A 19,332-nucleotide genomic window follows, 5' to 3' on the forward strand; every position below is an offset into this window, starting at 1 on the left:
TTACTGTTGGATTACATATTGAAATATTTGATTACCTACAGTGATCTGAAGTGAAAATGAAGGTAAAGTAAAAACAAAAACTGTGTGGAAAATAAAATCTGACATTAGTAATCAGATTATGCTGATGGAGCTCCTCCTGTCTTTCAATTTTTGATCAACTTTCTGTTTAACCTCTTATAGACCCTGTGTCATTTTTCTGACACATTTGCTGCTTTGAATCTGTAAATCAGCAGCGTACATATTTAAAATGCTGACTGTTGATTTTTAAGAAATGTATTGCAGCACAAACCATAGTTTTAGACTCAGGAATGTTATTGCTCATGCACCTTTTTATGTAAAACTGTTATTAATAGCAGTTCTGTTGCTTTTATGTAATTTCACAATACATCCTCTGAGAAAAATCTGAGGAAACAAAAACAGATGAAACAATTGGTAAAAGTGACCAGCAAAGTTACTGGTAGTGAATGAACTAGTATATTATTAAAAGACTTTAAGATAGGCAGAAAAAATACTTTCTCCCCTCCCCTTATCGTCTATCATCTGGAAATTTAGTGTGAAAGTTTCATTTTTGTGTAAAAGTTTCAATTTGTATTTATTTTTATGTTCTTCCTTAAGATGCATTTACAGTTTTTTTGTTTTTTTTATTCCCTTTGTTTAACCAGATAAACCTTGTTGAGATCTTTATCTCAGTTTCAAGAGGGACCTGGGCAGAAGACTGCAACACACAACAACCTTTTTACACAAAAGTAAAACTAATTAATACATATGCACAAGTTTAAACTATACAAAACCATTTAAAAGCAATGACACTTCCTCCTATCAGCACAATTCTCATCTCTGTAGCAGGGCGGCTTTGTGCTGTTAGGAGAGCATGAGCCATTATTTGCATGCAGTTTAGAAACACCTACTTTGCTTAGGCAATGTTTTCTAACTCGTATTACTTTCTGTTGTATGTTGTGTGAATAAAAACATCTACATTAAAAAGCTCTAGGTGTTCCTCCAGCAATAGTTTGAGACACTGAGGTGAATATAAGCCAATGAGAACGACCAGAAAAAAAGACATGAGGTCCTGAAGGTCACAGATGGACACTGTTCTGGATTTGGATCTGATCCAGGTGGGTTGGGTTCTCTCTTCTCTACTTCCTGCCTGGAATATCAACAACTGTAACTCGTCTGTCAAGTTCTTCCTGTTATCTCACTGCAGAATTACAGATCTGGTTACCAAAGACAGATACATTAACCCTAAAATTTCAAAACTAAGGACATTTTTTTAAATTCACTTAAAGCATTTGGACTCTCAATCTAAATCCTGAAACCACAGTTTAATATGGCAAAAACCAAAGAAGAATATCTACTAAGGAAATAATTATCTAAAATATAGAAACTGATGTTACTGTAGTTTATTCTGTTGCCAAATCTTAATCAACTTTCTCTTAAACACTCAGATTGAATCTTTTTCATTTTGCAAAGACACATCAGTTTGCTCATTTGAATTATGAAAGTGGTAGAGCTTGAAAAAAACAAAACAGCTTTATACCAAGAACCATTGATGCTCACAAGAAATTGTTGTTTATAGCAGTTCTGCTTGCCTGTTATGTTTTCAACCATGCATAAATGAAAGGTTTATTTTAGTAAACCTGAAAGGCAAATGATCAGGTACATTTTTAAAGGGAAATTCACATTGTAAATTTTTTTTTACCAGAATTCAAAATTTTAAGGCAAAAGTTTAGGTCTTCAACTAAGCTTTATAAGTTTTGCTTTTGTCTCTGCCAGTTTTTAATTTAATATTTTTTTATTATTATTTCGGGTCTGGCAGTGACCAAAATGTGCAACAACAGAGTCCAACATAATGAACAGACATGGTTGAGACATACAGATAACAAGCAAAATAGCATAAACAATAGTATACAAAGCATACAAAGTAGTCAACACCTTATTACCTATGTTTATGTTACCTCACTTAATCCCTTCTTTCCCCTCCCCAACCTAGCAGTAGTCAGAAGGCATGTGGTGATAAATCCTGTTTGGATAAGAGAGGCAGAAGAAAAAAAGCTTGTTATCCACTGTTGGCCGGATTTATTCTCTCAGCACATATCCGCTACACCACTACTTACCTGAAATGTCTTCCAAGCTCATTGGAAGACATTTCAGGTAAGTCTTTTGTGATAATTTGAACAAAAGAACAGCTGTTAAAAAAATCAGTAACTAATCTGATTGATGTGAAGGATATTTCTGTTCATACAGAAAATAAGGTTATAGTTTCCAACCAATCTTTATAAAACAAATAAATATCTAATATCTTGTTAAAAAGAATCAGATTTCCCACAATGTTCTTCCTGAACATTTTTGGCCAACAAGAACAGTCCACATGTCCTGGGTGTTTTAATTTGCATGGCACATTGCTGCCATCTGTTGGACTATTAGGGAACTGCTTTACTCTTACGTTATTTAGTCAGTACGGTTGTTTGCTACCGGTAGAGCAGATGAACACACTTGACTGTTATGAACGTTGTATTCCTGGTCGAGTTCTTTGAAGCAATGCCTTTTCACTCCATTCTACATGGAAATAAAGGAAGAACTAATTACTGACTCGTGTGGAAGGAGTTTGGCTAATGGTTAGTTTTGGTACAAGACACCATAGCGAGACCATTACACCACATATCACTGAATGAATGTCTCTCCCTTGTATAAAAAGAAATTTACATGCATGAGTGCATCATAAAAATATCCATAATTTTTTTTTTTACCTTATCCACATATCCACAACCATCTTTTTCATTACTCTTGATATTCACATTTTTTGCTTAAAACTTTGTTGATGAAGCTTAAAATTGAGTTATTTCCACTGATCATCTTTAAGATGTTTCTACAGATGGAGTCCACCTGTAGTAAATTGGGTTGACTGGACCTGGAAATTCACTCACTTCTATAAATAAGATCCTACAGTTGATGATGCAGGTCAGAAGTCAAACACCAAAAATGAAATCAAAATGATTCATTGTATGTAGATTTCTGTGACAGGATTGTGTTGAGACTAATTCAGATGTGAATACTTTCCAGATGCACTGTGCAGAGGTGGGATAAAGTTTTTGCTCTCTTCCTAATGTCCTTTAGTTTTATGTGTCCTTTTAAGTGTTTCAGATTGTTTGCAAACCATAAAATTAGACAATATCACAACACAAACTGCAAATTCTAAATTAAGGTGTTTATTGTGAAGAAGGAAAAAAAAACACATCAACAAATCATCACCCCTCCTGTTCCATAAGTGTTGTTTTGTGTCAATATAGCCTCTGAGGGGTGTTTTATTTGTCTTCTAGTTTTGAAGACTCCATTGTTTAGTTTGATCATGTTCATATTTTCTTTCAGTGAAACAGCATCACAAAACATTTCTGTGCAGGCAGCATACAAGGCTACCTACTTCAACCGACTTTTGTTAGAACTGATGTCAAATCGATTATTGTGAAGGATCAGATTTCCATCTTCACTCTTTCCTGAACATTTTTGTCCAACAAGAATAAACTTGCCAGTTATTAAAACTAGTTGTCATGTATGACAAACAACAAATTAATCAGACTCTACAGATGAGTTAAAATAATCTCCATCTTCAGAAAATCTACTGCGTTTAGATATCATGAACATAAATGTTATGAAAATAATTGAAAAACTCCATCTTACACAACCAGGTTTAGCATTTGTTATAAATTCAAATATTTTTCACATTTGTGTATAGAAAGCAAAAGAAAAAACAGTTGAATTAAAAAAAGTGCAGAAACATGTTTAACATCTATGAGTTTTTAAATATTCTGATATACATTCATTTTGGACACAAAAAATTAAATTAATAAAACAATGACAATTTACAGGAAACTACATTTCAATAGATCAACTCTGTAGCAACTTATTTTATGCAATAATGTCGGCAGTGCAACACTCACACTTGTTAAATGATTTCAAATAAAGCTCAGATGTCAGTTTTATTTTCTATCCTGCTTATTAAAGTTAGAGCATTTTTGAGCCTCTTTGTGATGTTTGAGGACATGCTGACATTTTGTTTTTCCTTTCAGTGAAAAAACTTTTTCTGTCATTAGATTAGGAGACTTTCTTCAATTTTTCAGTAAAAGTTGCTGGAGTGCAAAGCCCCAGAGCTGATCTCAGCTGGTCTCGGTCTTTGCTGCAACCATTCAGGAACCTGGTCATATAATTGTAGATTTCCAAACTTTATAATTCTCCCACAATCTGAGTCCTTATCCTCACTCACTGAAACAGAAAAGGAAACTTTAATTCCATATTTTATATTTCTTTGTATCTGCTTGATTATTTTCATTGTATTTATTTAGTTTAGCAATTCCTGGTGTCATTATTGACAATGTTGTATGTTTGGTTCTCTGTTACATCTGACTATGAAAACTCATTTCTAAAGAAAATCAGATTGCTATGGAAAAAGTGTGCAGTAAAATGCATGAGATTATATATGAACACAAAACTTTCAATTTGATTAAGTTACACTTACTGGATGGTATGTAGCCCTCGTCCATGCTACTTGATGTTTCTGTAAAAGGTACCGTTGGTTCCTCTGGTTCATTTGACAAAGCCTCCAACATTTTGTCTATCAGGTTCTGCTCCCGTTGGTTCCACTCGTCTTCGGTCAGCATGCGTTGTTTTTTTGCTGAGGTAGAATCAGAATCTGCACGTTCTCTTTTTGTATGTTTTGTTGTGAACCATCCCTTGTTTTGAGTCACCATGACAAACATTTTTTGAAACAGCTCTTTCAACTGAACCGGATCATCAGAACTCTTGGGGTTTAGAACATGGTATCTGTTCCCACATTTCTCCTGAAGCTCCTGGAGCTCCTTTCCCTCTCTGACGATGTAATTCTCTACAGGGACGTCATTGATCCAGTCTCCCCAGGTAAAAACCACCATGCAGTGTCTCCACACTCTCTCTGTTAATGGCTTCATGATCTCCAGCAGAGCTTTGAGATCTTTCTCTGTGAAAGATCTGAGGATGGGAACAAGCAGGAGAAAAACATGAGGTCCAGGAGAACACATGGAGACACTGTGGAGAACTTCATCTTTGATCCAGTCAGGTGGTGTTGGGTCTGAGAACCAGCCTGGAGTTTCAACCACTGAGATTTTTACTCCATCAAAGTTTCCTTCATGTTTCACACACGTTGAAGTTTCTATATGATCTTCTTTGTTCTGAAATTATATAAAGCAAACACACAAAATTTATTCTTGAGGCACAATAAAAAAAATTGAAGGGCTGTAATTAATTTATTGCAATTTTTTGCATTTTTGTATAAAAGTCATATAGTCAAAATAAGCAACATCTCAGATAAAAAAACAAAAAAAAACCTTTTGCTGCTAAGTGGACTAAACAGACATTATATCCAACATTTATCATTTTTAATATGATTTGTCATTCAACCATAAGATTGATACAAAGTACAGTGCTATTATACCAAGTGTTTCAGGAACCCCTGATTATTCCTGTAATTTGTTTAAAAAAATAATTCTTTAAATTTTTATGCTGACATAAAAATTTGTCAGCATAAAAATAGCTAACTGCTATTTAATGCTAAATAGCAGTTAGCATTAGCCTCCATGGAAACTAATCAGATGAAAACTTTAAGTGTGTTACCCATTACAGGCAAGATAGTATTTGTTCACAACTTTCCCACAGAAACCCAAACCCTCAGGACTTTTGTGTTTGCTGCAACATGTTTTGCAGATGTTATTGTAGGCTTTAATCACTTTGGAGATGGGCTCACTTATCTTCTACAACTGATACAAAACAATTGTCTTTTTTAGCTTCCCATCCGATAATTTTTTGAAGCAAAAATTAACACCCAATGAGAACACAAGAATGACTTTGTCATGTCCATCATTGTGGTTTCCAGTGCATCACTTTTAAAGATGTATAGGAAGAAACACAAAACAAAGATCCCAGCTTGAGACTTTTATGGAAGTCTGTTACCACTGAAAGAAATCTCATAGTTTTATAACTTACCTACCTCATAAGAGGTACATCAGAATGCTGATTAATGTTTAATTTATGTTTCAAAAACAACTCTAAACAGATGGGTTTTTAGTCTAATTTTAAAAGTACTCGGTGTTTCGGCTGTTATGCAGTTTTCTGGAAGTTTGTTCCAGATTTGTGGTGCATAGACGCTGAATGCTGCTTCTCCAGATTTGGTTCTGGTTCTGGGGATGCAGAGCAGGTCAGAACCAGAAGACCTGAGTTGTCTGGAAGGTTGATTCAGAAACAGCAGATCTTTAATGTATAGTGACGCTAAGTTCAGTGATTTATAAACTAACAGCAGTATTTTAAAATCTATTCTCACTAGCCAGTGTAAGGACATGGGGTGATGAGCTCTAGTGAGAACATGAGCATATATAGACTGTGTCAAATGTTTTTGCATGCATGTTGTGTTACCTTTTTCAACCAAGCTCTCTCAAAGTTTATATTGAAGCTCTTGTTGACAAGAACCAGATTTCCAGCTTTACTTTTTCCAGAGCATTTCTGGCCAATAAGAACAATATTGATTTCAGTGACTTGGTGTCTCTCATCTGTAAAACAAACAAAAATTACAGTAATGGTTTAAATACTAAAACATACATATTTTATGACTTTATCATAAAACATGTCTTATTTATTGCCTACCTTCAAACATCCCTTTCAGGAGTCTTGTCTTTCTCTCATTGATCTTCTTCAACCTTCTGGCCATCTTGTCTCCAGTCTCTCTCTTGGTTTCTAGCTCTGCTTCTTGGTCCAGCTCCACTTCATAGTAAGGATCTTCATTTCCTGCACACATCTCTTCAATCTTCTCCAGTAGTTCCTTTACCTGAGTCTTATCTCTGTGGTCCTTGTTGTTCAGGACATGATACCTGTTCTCACACTTGTTCACTATCCACTGCAGACCTTCATCACTCTCTATGTGCTCCTCTACAGTCTTCACTCCTAACAAGTCTCCAAATGTAAACAGAACAAGTGTGTGTCTCCAGATTTCTTCCCTAAAAAGACTCATATGTTCCTGAACAGATGTCAGATATAATGAATTCATGATAGTTATCAGATCAATAACCAGCAGCACAGCATGTGGTCCTGGAGGACACAGATTCACACTGTTCTCTATTTCCAGTTTATCCATCTGACTGGTTTCCTGAAGGGTGTTGATGTAAAACCAACCAGGAGAATCGACCACTGTGAGCCGCCTTCCTTCAACCAAACCATGACTGATTTCACTGTGGGTTGTTCTCCTACTACTTTTAGTAACACCAAAGGCATTTTTCCTTAGGATGGTGTTTCCTGTTGAGCTTTTCCCAGCACATGATGATCCAATCATCACTATTCTTAAATGGTCTGGAGGGACTTTTCCATCTAAACCAACAAAACAGAGAAACCAAGAAATTATGTAGTTTCCTCAATTTAAAACAAGTTGGCAACTCAGGTTTATTGAGATCAGGGTCGACGACACAGAAAATAAAGTAACCCAGCAGTTGCAAAGCTGAAATAAATTGAAATTACTGGTGGCCAAACAAATAGTCAGGTGGTGAATCTGTTGCATGACCTGCATGATCAATGTCATTTTAAGTGACTGTTGTATCTTCTTTTTACTTTACAGCTCCCCGTGAACTGTTAAAAGATTTTGCGAAAGAAAATGAACTTAAGTTTTCTTGTGGGACTGGTTTGTCTAGTTCTATGTTGGCTTTCTGTTTCTGAATACTTTCTCTGGAAACAAACTCAATCTTCTGGTTGTGTTTTACCAGAAGCCATGTAGTAGTATAATTAAATCGTTTTTTTTTTTATCTTAGTCTTATTGGAGGTTTGTTTTCTTCTAAAAATAATAAAACATTCTCTGAAATGACAACACATCGCTTTGGGCCCATCTTTGCCTAAAGCTGCACCAATCTGCTGTATCAGGTTGGTGCAGCTAGCTCTGTTACAGTATTTACTGTGTTCTTTTCATAGCAGGTCTCGTATCCCCATATGCCCACACACAAATCTCACAATAAAAGCAGTGCAACAGTATTTGTAACAATTTAAATGCACCTTAAGCATAAGATAAAACATAAAACCACAACAAATTAAAACCAAAATATTTTAACTTCTGGAAACAAATATTAATGTCTTCTAATCACTTCAGTGACACATTTTCAAAAAGTGAAAATTCAACAAAATTTTACAAAGGGTTACAGGTGATGTTCTCACAGAAGATGTGAATCCTGAAATATTATTTCCTATAACATGGAGAACTGTGACTTATTTTTTTTTTTTAAATAGAAGCTTGTAACCCACCTGAAATCAGTTTATTGAGTTTGTTTCTTTGTTTCTGGACTTGATCAAACCTTTTTGAGGCTCTTTCAGTCAAATCTCTCATTTCTTTTCTCAGAGTTTCTCCTTGACTTCTGTCAACAGAACAGTGTCTGAATCCATTGTTTGTAATCAGGGTCTCAATTTTCTCTAAAAGCTTCTTGACTTGATCTCTGTCTTCTCCGTTACTGATGTTGAGAAAATGTTTTCTGTCTCCACATTGTTGAAGAATCCACTGCAGGACTGGATTTCTTCTGATTTTAGATTCTACCTTTTCATCACTACATGGAGCGACTGCAGTGAACAACAAAATGGTGTGACTGAAAACATCCACATTAAAAAGCTCGAAGTGCTGCTTTAGAGATGCTTTGACACGCTGAGAGAAATGTAAACTGATAGGAATGACCAGGAGAAAGACATGAGGTCCTGGGGGACACAGATGGACACTGTTCTGGATTTCTATCTGATCCAATTTTGGAGTCTCTTCTCTTGAATCACCCCACCTCCATCCTGGAGTATCAACCACTGTGACTTGTCTGCTGAACACTTCCTGCTGCCTCGCTTCACTCTGAGCTGTTCTTCTGCTTGTATCAAAAACATGTTGATCCAGAATGAAGTTTCCAGTTGAACTTTTACCACTGGGACTTCCATCTGATCTCCTTCCTCCTATCAACACAACCCTCAACTCTGTAGCAGGGTGGATTTGTGCTGTAAGGAGAGTTGAGACATTATTGAAATACAGTTTACAAATGTTTTTTGTGTAAGCCATCTCAGAATATAAAATCTTTTTGTAATGCACATTTCCATAGGAATAATGTTGTAAATCACTTTACAAAATTAACATCCCAACATAAAAAATCTAGAAAAGCAGAGGGAGCCATTTTGTCCTACTCCCATCTGCAATGTAAAGTCAAAAGTCTCTGAATTCAACATATTTAGCCAGTAAGACAAAAGTTGAAAAAAGTGGAATCCAAGATGAGAAAAAAGTCTGAGGAAGAGTTTTATAAAAAATCACTAACCTGGGCTGGATATAACTCCTGAAGCAGACATTTCTTCAGCTTCACACTGTTGACGTTTCTGCCTGTTGTTTATTCTCACTAAACTTGTTCCTAAATGAAAGCAAATTGCAGAGATGATTGTTGTGATTGTTGTTGGTTGGTAAAGTCAAACATGGCCAGAAACTGACATCTGCTGGACGACAAGGACAACTGCAGATCTGTTGTGGTTTTCAGAATTAAAGAAATTCCACTAAAACTGCTGAGATTAGAAAAATTTTACAAATAGATTTATAAATAAAAACTGAATAAAATTTGCCAAGTCCAAAGCACAATCAAGATTTATGCATTTTCAAGCATTTGCTTTGCCTTATAAGATCTCAACTCATAATTAGGAGACAGCAAAAAAAATGAAGGTACTCAAATTATAGCAAAATTGAATACTTATTTTCAAGGAATTAATTATCTAAAATATATAATCTGTTTACAATATTGTAGCTGCTTCTTCTCTACTTTCTGAAACACTGACAGAGTCTATATCATTTGGACAGATATGTCAGTTTGCTGCTTTAAGTTGTTAAATCAGTCGAGTTTACACATTTAAAATGTTCATTTAGGATTTATTAGAACTTCACTGCAGCATAAATTAAATTTTAGACTCTGGACCATTACTGCTGATAGACCCTGTTAAAAAATCTGTTAAGTGATGGCAGCTCTGCTTCATGTTTTAAATAATTTCACATTGTACAGTCTCTCAGTCCAAAGGAAAGCTGTGACATCTTCTAAAGGTGCTGTGTTATGTAAAATGATACAATAATGTATCATGTAGAATTGATATAAAGCATTTGAGAGCTTATGTCATATCATGTTATTCCCTCATCAAAGCACACCTGAAGTGGTGCTTTTATTATTTTATGCATGTTGGAGAAATCCTCTAATTTCCTGTGGAAGCCATTCAGGGGATCTAAAATGCTTTTTCTCACAAAGAGCCGCCTTCCACGCAGCTCCTTTCTGGAGCTGCAGGTGCCAAGCTCCCGCCTCACAGAGCACTTCTTCCCCAAACCCTCCCCACTCACCTCCTCCACTCTGATGGCAGCAGCACCTGGTGGCATTGTGAATATGTGGAGCTGATATAAACTATTTCTCAACCCAAGTACCAGAAAATATTTGTAAACAGCTTAATAGAGAAATGTTGTTGTGATGAGGTTCTGAAGACAGAGTGTTTGAAAGAGAACAAAGAGGCAGAGGTCCAATTTGAAGGAATCAAATTGCAAAAGTTAAATTTATTTTAAGCTATGTTTGATACATTCATGATCTTTATAACAACTGAAGGTTCCACTGGAGACCTTCCTCACTTTCTCTGTGTTCCTCTACAGTCTTCACTGATTTCCAGTCTCCATAGCTAAACAGAGCAAGTGTGTTTCCAGATTTCTTCTCTAAATAGACTCATGTGTTACTGGACAGATCTCAGACATGACTCATCAATGTTGATTTTCACAGGAATAATAATTCTGTGACTTAGGGCCATCCACTGTAACTATAACTAGGGTTTCTTTGTCAGCTGGAATTTGAACCTGATAGTCTGGTTTGAACTGCTGGAGTAAAAAGAAAGTCAGAAATCACATCTGAAGATAGTCTGAAACAAAATCGGGGATGTTGTTTCACCCAAGATAGCCCAGCTAAATGAATATGTTTTAATACCCTGAAGGGATTTTGGTCACTGTTGCATTTCAGTTTTAAGAAATTATAGCGAACCAAAACTGATTCTTCATATCATATATTTTATTTACATACTTATGTTATCATTGATTACACAAATAAGGAGTGATTTACAATCAGGAAATTTTAAAGCTTGAAAATTTAAACTTGATCAATTCTTTAGCAGATGGAAACATCTTCTCTAAAGCTAATCTTAGAATTAACTCTAATGATCAAAAACTGAGGTCAAATGAACCTTTTAAAATTAGCATTTCAAGGTTTCCGCAACACACTTGCATAAGGTTATTTTTTAGATACATCTTCTAGTTGATTAAAAAAGTCCAATGGAAGGTACAAAACATAAAAGCGAGATACAGAATATAGTTTGTCCATTAATAGATAAGTAATACTTCTGTTTTATTTTATCATAAACAAATAAACAGATGTTATTACTGATGTATTTTCTCTTGAATGCAGCTCAATCAACTATACATTACATTTACTCTCCAGCATTGGTTTAATAAAAAATTAACCTTTATGAATATTAGGTAATGTACAAGAAAATAGGATGAAATCTATATCAGGATAATGAAAAATATTTTAAATATGTCAGTGTTATTTTTTATTGGATTTTATAAAGTATATCAGGAAAGAATATAAAAACTTTTCTGGATATTACTCTTCAAGTGACGTTATGTCTTTTTTTGTTGATTGGCTAAAATAACAGGATTTAAATATTAAAGTTTTGTTTTAGAAGTTCATAAGATAAGTTTGTACTTTGTTCTTTTCCTAAATTTCCAAGTTTGTTTTAGTTGTTTTCAGAACTTTCATCAACGTTTTCCAAACATATAGTTGAGGCAAAAATGCTGCCGATCCCAGAGCTGATCTCTGACTCTCTCACTTTGTTATTCAGCCATTCAGCTACTTGGTCATGTCCTCGTCGTCTCCTGTTCTCTGAAATACTCCCATATTCTGAGGCAACATCTCCACTCACTGAAACAGACATTAAAGTGTTATTTAAGAGAAAAATACATATAATTAAGACAAAGCATGTAAGGAAGACTGTAAATCATTAAATCATTATAATATAAAACTTACTGTCAGGATTGCGATCTTTGCTCTTTGCTGTTCTCACATGAGTTGCTGTTGGTTCTTCTGGTTTCTTTGATAAAGCTTTCATCATTCGCTCTATCAGCTCCTGTTCTCTCCTCCTCCATTCTTCTTCTAACTGTTTTGCTTGCCAAGGTGGAATCTCAGGTTTCTTTTCTTCAGCTTTAATTGTGAAGCATCCTCTGTTTTGCTTCACAATATCAAAACATTTTTGGAACATGTCTTTGATAGGAACAGGGTCTTGAGAATAAGGGTTTATTACATGGTATCTGTTCCCACATTTCTCCAGAAGCTCCTGGAGCTCCTTTCCCTCTCTGACGATGTAATTCTCTACAGGGACGTCATTGATCCAGTTTCCCCTGATAAACAGAACCATGCAGTGTCTCCACACTCTCTCTGTTAATGGCTTCATGATCTCCAGCAGAGCTTTGAGATCTTTCTCTGTGAAAGATCTGAGGATGGGAACAAAGAAAAACATGAGGTCCAGGAGAACACATGGAGACACTGTGGAGAACTTCATCTTTGATCCAGTCAGGTGGTGTTGGGTCTGAGAACCAGCCTGGAGTTTCAACCACTGAGACTTTTACTCCATCAAAGTTTCCTTCATGTTTCACACATGTTGAAGTTTCTCTATGAAGTTGGTAGTTCTGAAATAATAAAAATAAATATATTTTTGGATGTACTTTACTCACTGGACACCTACAGTCTTGATTTTAGATTGTATCAAATCTTTTTGCTTAGTCAGCATGTTTTTACCTTTTTCAACCAATCTCTGTCGAAAGTTTTGATAAACTGACTTTTGAAAAGAATCATGTTTCCAGCCAAACTTTTCCCTGAACATTTCTGGCCAACAAGAACAATCCTGATGTCAGTGATTGGATGTTTCTCATCTGTAAAATAAACAAAATTATAGTAATGGTTTAAATACAAAAACATTAATTTTACATGACTATATTGGAAAATATAACAGTCTATTTCTGACCTCCAATCAGCTCTTTCAGGACTCTTGATTTTCTCTCATTGATCGTCTTCAACCTTCTGGCCATCTTGTCTCCAGTCTCTCTCTTGGTTTCTAGCTCTGTTGCTCGGTCCAGCTCCACTTCATAGTAAGGATCTTCATTTCCTGCCCACATCTCTTCAATCTTCTCCAGTAATTCCTTTACCTGAGTCTTATCTCTGTGGTCCTTGTTGTTCAGGACATGATACCTGTTCTCACACTTGTTCACTATCCACTGCAGACCTTCATCACTCTCTATGCGCTCCTCTACAGTCTTCACTGCTAACAAGTCTCCATAGGTAAACAGAACAAGTGTGTGTTTCCACATTTCTTCTCTAAACAGACTCATGTGTTCCTGAACAGATCTCAGATATGATGCACTCATAGCAGTCGTCAGATCAATAACCAGCAGCACAGCATGTGGTCCTGGAGGACACAGATTCACACTGTTCTCTATTTCCAGTTTATCCATCTCACTGGTTTCCTGAAGGGTGTTGACATAATACCATCCAGGAGAATCGACCACTGTGAGCCGCCTTCCTTCAACCACACTGTGACTGATTTCACTGTGGGTTGTTGTTCTGTTACCCTTTTTATTCACATTAAACACATTTTTTCCTAGAATGATGTTTCCTGTTGAGCTTTTGCCAGCAAATGATCCTCCAATCATCACTATTCTTAAATGGCTTGGAGGGATTTTTCCACCTAAAGCAACAAAACAGAAAAAAAACAAACAAATAATTTAGGTCACTCAATTAAAAAAATGCAACTCACCTTTATTTAGAGCCAAGTTGATTACACAGAAAATAGACGAATCAAAAGGTTGTAAAGCTGCTAATTATTGGTGGTGAAAAGACAATAAATACTCAGGAGGTGAATCTTTGGCATAAACTGTGGGATTTAGGTCATTTTAAGTAACTTGTGTATCTTCTTTTGCTTTTGTGGTGCCAGTGAACTGTTCAAAGATTTTGTGGAAAAAATAGCAAAAGAGATTTTTTTTTCAACACAGTACTTCATTTTAATTTTCTAGCTCTATATTTGTGTCATAAAGTTTTGGTTGTGTTTTACCAAGAAACAAAATAGTTTTGTTATCTTATGTTTGATTTGATGTTTCTTTTCTTCAAGTAATAGTCAAACATTTTAAAATAGAGAAACTTCAACAATGTTATACTGAAGGTTACATGGGATTTTCACACAGAAGATGCGATTGAAAACATTTATTTCCTTAAATATAGATCATTATGTAGAAGAGAAATGTGTTTGCATGGAGGCACGAGACAAAAACAGTAAACAGAACTAAATGTGCTATTTTGTTGTTTATATTCATACTAAATAATGTTAATATTAATTGAGCCACAGAACCAAGGAACCTCTTGTGACTCTGGAGCTGCAGGTTGAAAACTTCTGATGAAAACTCTGATTGTATCTCAATTCTACTGAAGCTTAATTTTCAATTTATTGTTCAGCTAAAACTTTAAAGGTAAAAAGTTAAATTGGTCCAAGTGAACAATTTGTTGCATTTCTATGCCAGTGAATGTCAATTTAATAGATTAAATTTGATCTCTTCACTCAGAGGCATCATGTCAAAAATGAGGGGACTTTTTTTTCACAGTTAACTGAGTGATTTATTGTCTTCTTGGATTCAATGACACCTCTTCTTTGTGCACTGAAAAAAGACTCTAATTTATAGTAAAATACATGTAATTTACCATATAAATACAGTAAAATTATGGTAACTACAGCTGCTGGTATTTTACGTGAATTAGAAAAAAAAAATTATAGTGTGGCTAAGAAGACACACAATCGCTAAGAGTCACAGCACAACTGAGGGGATTAAACTTAAATTAGTAATTGGTATGTAATTAGTATATAGTTTGGTAATTTCAGTAGTTTTATGGTTATTTAAATGATGAACCATAAAACTACAACTACCAAAATCTAAAGTTTTATCTGCCAAACTTTGGTTGATCTGATGCAATTATCCATGAATATTTACAAGATAAGAAATATTGTAACTTATTATAAATAAATAAACTTGTAACCTACCTTCAATCTGTAGCTTCAGTTTGTTTCTTTGTTTCTGGACTTGATCAAACCTTTTTGAGGCTCTTTCAGTCAAATCTCTCATTTCTTTTCTTAGAGTTTCTCCTTGACTTCTGTCAACAGAACAGTGTCTGAATCCATTGTTTGTAATCAGGGTCTCAATTTTCTCTAAAAGCTTCTTGACTTGATCTCTATCTTCTCTGTTACTGATGTTGAGAAAATGTTTTCTGTTTCCACATTGTTGAAGAATCCACTGCAGGGCTGGATTTCTTCTGATTTTAGATTCTATCTCTTCATCACTACATGGAGAAACAGCAGTGAACAGCACAATGGTGTGACTGAAAACATCTGCATTAAAAAGCTCCAAGTGCTGCTTTAGTGATAATTTGATAAGCTGTGATAAATGTAAACCAACAGGAATGACCAGGAGAAAGACATGAGGTCCTGGTGGACACAGATGGACACTGTTCTGGATTTCTAGCTGATACAGTTTTGTGGTGACTTCTCTAGGATAACCCCACCACCATCCTGGAGTATCAATCACTGTGACTCGTCTGCTGAACACTTTCTGCTGCTTCGCTTCACTCTGAGCTGTTCTTCTGCTGGTGTTGAAAACATTTTGACCCAGGATGAAGTTTCCAGCTGAACTTTTACCACTGGGAAGGTTATTATATCTTCCTCCAATCAACACAATCCTCAATTCTGTAGCAGGATGACTTTGTGCTGTAAGGAGAGATAAGGAGTTAAAGACATCTACTTTGTTCATACCAGCACACAGTGTACTTTCTAATTTAACTGTATATTCTGATTGGAAAACTTTTATTAAGTAACTATCAATAACATTTAGACACACAATTACATTTGAAATAAACCTAAAACGAAAATAACTATAAAAGCAGAGGGAGACATTTTATCCTACTCCAATAAGAATCACTGCATTTCTACCCTCACGTCCAAAAATGTCAAAGTTAAATAATTTCTTTGTGTAACACAATTAAAACAAAAGCAGTTGACCAAAGTGTTTCATAATTAACACCAACCATTGTAACATAAGAAAGATTAAATCAATAAAAATATAACACAAAAATATTAAAGAAAAACCAATATCCTACAATAAATAAAAAGAACAACATTACTATAAAACTAAAACTTAATAAATCAATCAATAAATCGTTCTTTTTATCAATTAACACAGAATAAAACTGATTAGGTAAAAAAAAATAGAACTTTAACATTTACTTATTTGAAGAAATTGTCTAAATAAATACTGCAGCATTACATAACGATTTGAGATTTGGACAGAACAATTTAAAGAAGTAACAACTCAAACAATAACATCAATCATTAGTCATGAAGTTGTTATGCTTTGTTAGCTGCTCCCGTCACTCAGTTGTTGAACCACTAACTGTATATTCTGATTGGAAAACGTTTTTTATTAAGTAAATATCAATAACATTTAGACAGACAATTACATTTAAAATAAACCTAAAACGAAAATAACTATAAAAGCAGAGGGAGACATTTTATCCAACTCCCATCTCTTATATAAAGTTAATGTCTTTGCATTCAACAAATTTGGCCTCTAAAATGAAAGTTTATAAAATATAATCCAAGATAGAACAAAGTTTATGGAAAGTTTCATGAAAACGTCACAGACCTGAGTTGGACATCGCAGCCATTTTGTTAGATTCACTCTGCTTGTTGTTGGCTTTTCAAAACCTGTTCTTAAATGAAAGTAAATAGTTCAAATGTTGATGGTTGAATCAGTCAAACATAGTCAGAGATCGCCATCTGCTGGGGAACAAGAATCACTGCGTTTCTACCCTGACGTCCAAAAATGTCAAAATAATTTCTTTGTGTAACACAATTAAAACAACAGCAGTTGACCAAAGTGCTTCACAATTAACACCAACCATTGTAACATCAGACAAAGATTAAATCAATAAAAATAAAACACAAAAATATTAAAGAGAAACAACTATGCTGCACTAAATAAAAATAATATTACAATAAAACTAAAACTTAATAAATCAATAAACAAATAGCTTTTCATCAATTAACACAGAATAAAACTGATTAGGTAAAAAAAAGAAATATTAACATTTATTTATTTGAAGAAATTGTCTAAATAAATACTGAAGCATTATATAACGATTTGAGATTTGGACAGAACAATTTAAAGAAGTAACAACTCAAACAATAACATCAATCATTAGTCATTATGCTTTGTTAGCTGATTCTGTCACTTAGTTGTTGAACCACTTTCTATTCAAACTCTCAGTCTGTGTTATTTTTCACACATTTTCTGTTTTAATTTTTGAATATTAGAGTTTATCCATTAAAATATCCACTCATAATATTAGAGATGTTTTTGCAACAAAAATCATTTTTAGACTCAGGGCTGTTTCTACTCATCGACCCTAATACTCATAACAGTTATTGATAGCAGCTGCTGCTCTGTCATGTTTTATATAATTTCATATTGTATAATCTATCAAAAGGAGAAAAAAATAAAACAACTGACTGAAGTGACCATCAAAACTATTGGTACCAAATTACTTGATATAACAAACATTTTAACTAGAGGCAGAAAAGACAGTCACTAAGTCGGCCTTCTATCACCTGAAGAATATCTCCAGGATTAGAGGACTAATGTCTCAGAGTGATCTAGAGAAACTCATCCATGCATTTATCTTTAACCGCATTGATTACTGCAACAGCGTCTTCACAGGTCTGACTAACAAATCAATCAAACAGCTACAGCTGATCCAGAAGCTGCTGCTCGCATTCTCACTAAAACCAGGAAGATAGAGCACATAACACCAGTTTTAAAGTCCCTACTCTGGCTCTCTGTAGCTCAAAGAATAGACTTTAAAATACTGTTAGTTTATAAATCACTGAACGGTTTAGCACCACAATACATTAAAGATCTGTTATCGCTGTACCAATCGTCTAGACCCCTCAGGTCTTCTGGTTCTGGTCTGCTCTGCATCCCCAGAACCAGAACCAAACGAGGAGAAGCAGCATTCAGCTTCTATGCACCACAAATTTGGAATAAACTTCCAGAAAACTGTAAAACAGCTGAAACACTGAGTGTCTTTAAATCTCAACTTAAAACCCACCTGTTTAGAGTTGCTTATGGCTAAATTGCGGGTTTTGATGTCTTCGATGTTTTTAATGTTTTTATCTTTACTTTTCATCTAGTTATTAACTTCTTTTTATTTGTCTGTTACACTCTCTAATGTGTTTATCTTATTTAATCTTTTTCAAAATGTCTTTCTTTTTCTCACTCTTTATTCAATGTCACATGCTGTTTTTATTTTAATTATGTAAAGCACTTTGAAATGCCTTGCTGATGAAATGTGCTATACAAATAAAATTTGATTGATTGATTGATTGAAAAGAGGAAAAAGACATTCTCCCCTCCCTTTATCACTTTATTACTTCATGGTGAATCTGAGCTCCTAACATCTAGAAAGAGATTCAGACAGATGAAAGCAAGAACCAATAGATGGAAAAACTATTTTATTACTCAGACCATTTTCGAGATAAATGTGACTGAATGTGATTGCTGTCATTTCAGTCTGATGGTTTTAATAGAAATTCATAATGATGTTTTCCTCTGAAATTTATTTACTGTTTTAACATATTCCTCTAATTGTGTGTCTTATGTTTTTCTACTGACTGCAAGGCACATTTCCTTACGGGGACAAGAATGAAGTGATACTGAAACCTCAAAAATATGTCAAAAAATATCTTGCTCTGTGACAGAAAACAAATATCCTAGATAAAGTATCAGATCAGTGTTATCTTTTTTTTTTTTTTAGGAAATATCAGATTTATTTTCCATAGGTAAAACATCTATGAGCAAAATCTTTATTTTTACACATGTACAGTTTTTGATCCAGTCTCCCCAGGTAAACAGCACCATGCAGTGTCTCCACACTCTCCCTTTTAATGGCTTCATGATCTCCACCAGAGCTTTGAGATCTTTCTCTGTGAAAGATCTGAGGATGGGAACAAGCAGGAGAAAAACATGGAGACACTGTGGAGAAGTCACAACCCAAAGTAAAACACTCCTAGTTCTCCATAGCTGTTCTTTCTCATTAAACAATCTTGATTAATCATTTTCTTTTAATCAGAATAATTATCTAATTTTAAATCTGTTCTCTTTAG

At 34.7% G+C, this 19,332-nt stretch overlaps 2 protein-coding genes and 1 pseudogene across 3 annotated transcripts in view; all 3 read right to left on the reverse strand.

Moving 5' to 3' along the window:
• LOC106911543 (GTPase IMAP family member 8-like) overlaps nt 1-19,332 on the reverse strand; it is an 83,556-nt gene that overhangs the window by 46,807 nt on the left and 17,417 nt on the right. The window lies entirely within an intron of this gene.
• On the reverse strand, nt 3,185-9,449 carry LOC106913308 (GTPase IMAP family member 8-like). The gene is made up of 6 exons (XM_088008288.1): nt 9,333-9,449; nt 8,299-9,021; nt 6,664-7,380; nt 6,436-6,569; nt 4,511-5,198; nt 3,185-4,257 (listed from the first exon to the last, which is right to left on the reverse strand). Exons 1-6 carry the CDS (start codon nt 9,361-9,363, stop codon nt 4,112-4,114), a joined length of 2,439 nt encoding a protein of 812 aa, XP_087864414.1. The 5' UTR covers nt 9,364-9,449; the 3' UTR covers nt 3,185-4,111.
• Nucleotides 11,070-17,861, reverse strand: LOC106912924 (GTPase IMAP family member 8-like; annotated as a pseudogene). Its single transcript, XR_015764097.1, has 6 exons — nt 16,814-17,861; nt 15,160-15,879; nt 13,099-13,818; nt 12,873-13,006; nt 12,105-12,763; nt 11,070-11,999 (listed from the first exon to the last, which is right to left on the reverse strand). The product of XR_015764097.1 is annotated as a GTPase IMAP family member 8-like (transcript).

This window comes from Poecilia mexicana, unplaced genomic scaffold (genome assembly GCF_051168715.1).
Source record: "Poecilia mexicana isolate PSO_F unplaced genomic scaffold, ASM5116871v1 scaffold_8, whole genome shotgun sequence".
NCBI lineage: Eukaryota > Metazoa > Chordata > Actinopteri > Cyprinodontiformes > Poeciliidae > Poecilia > Poecilia mexicana.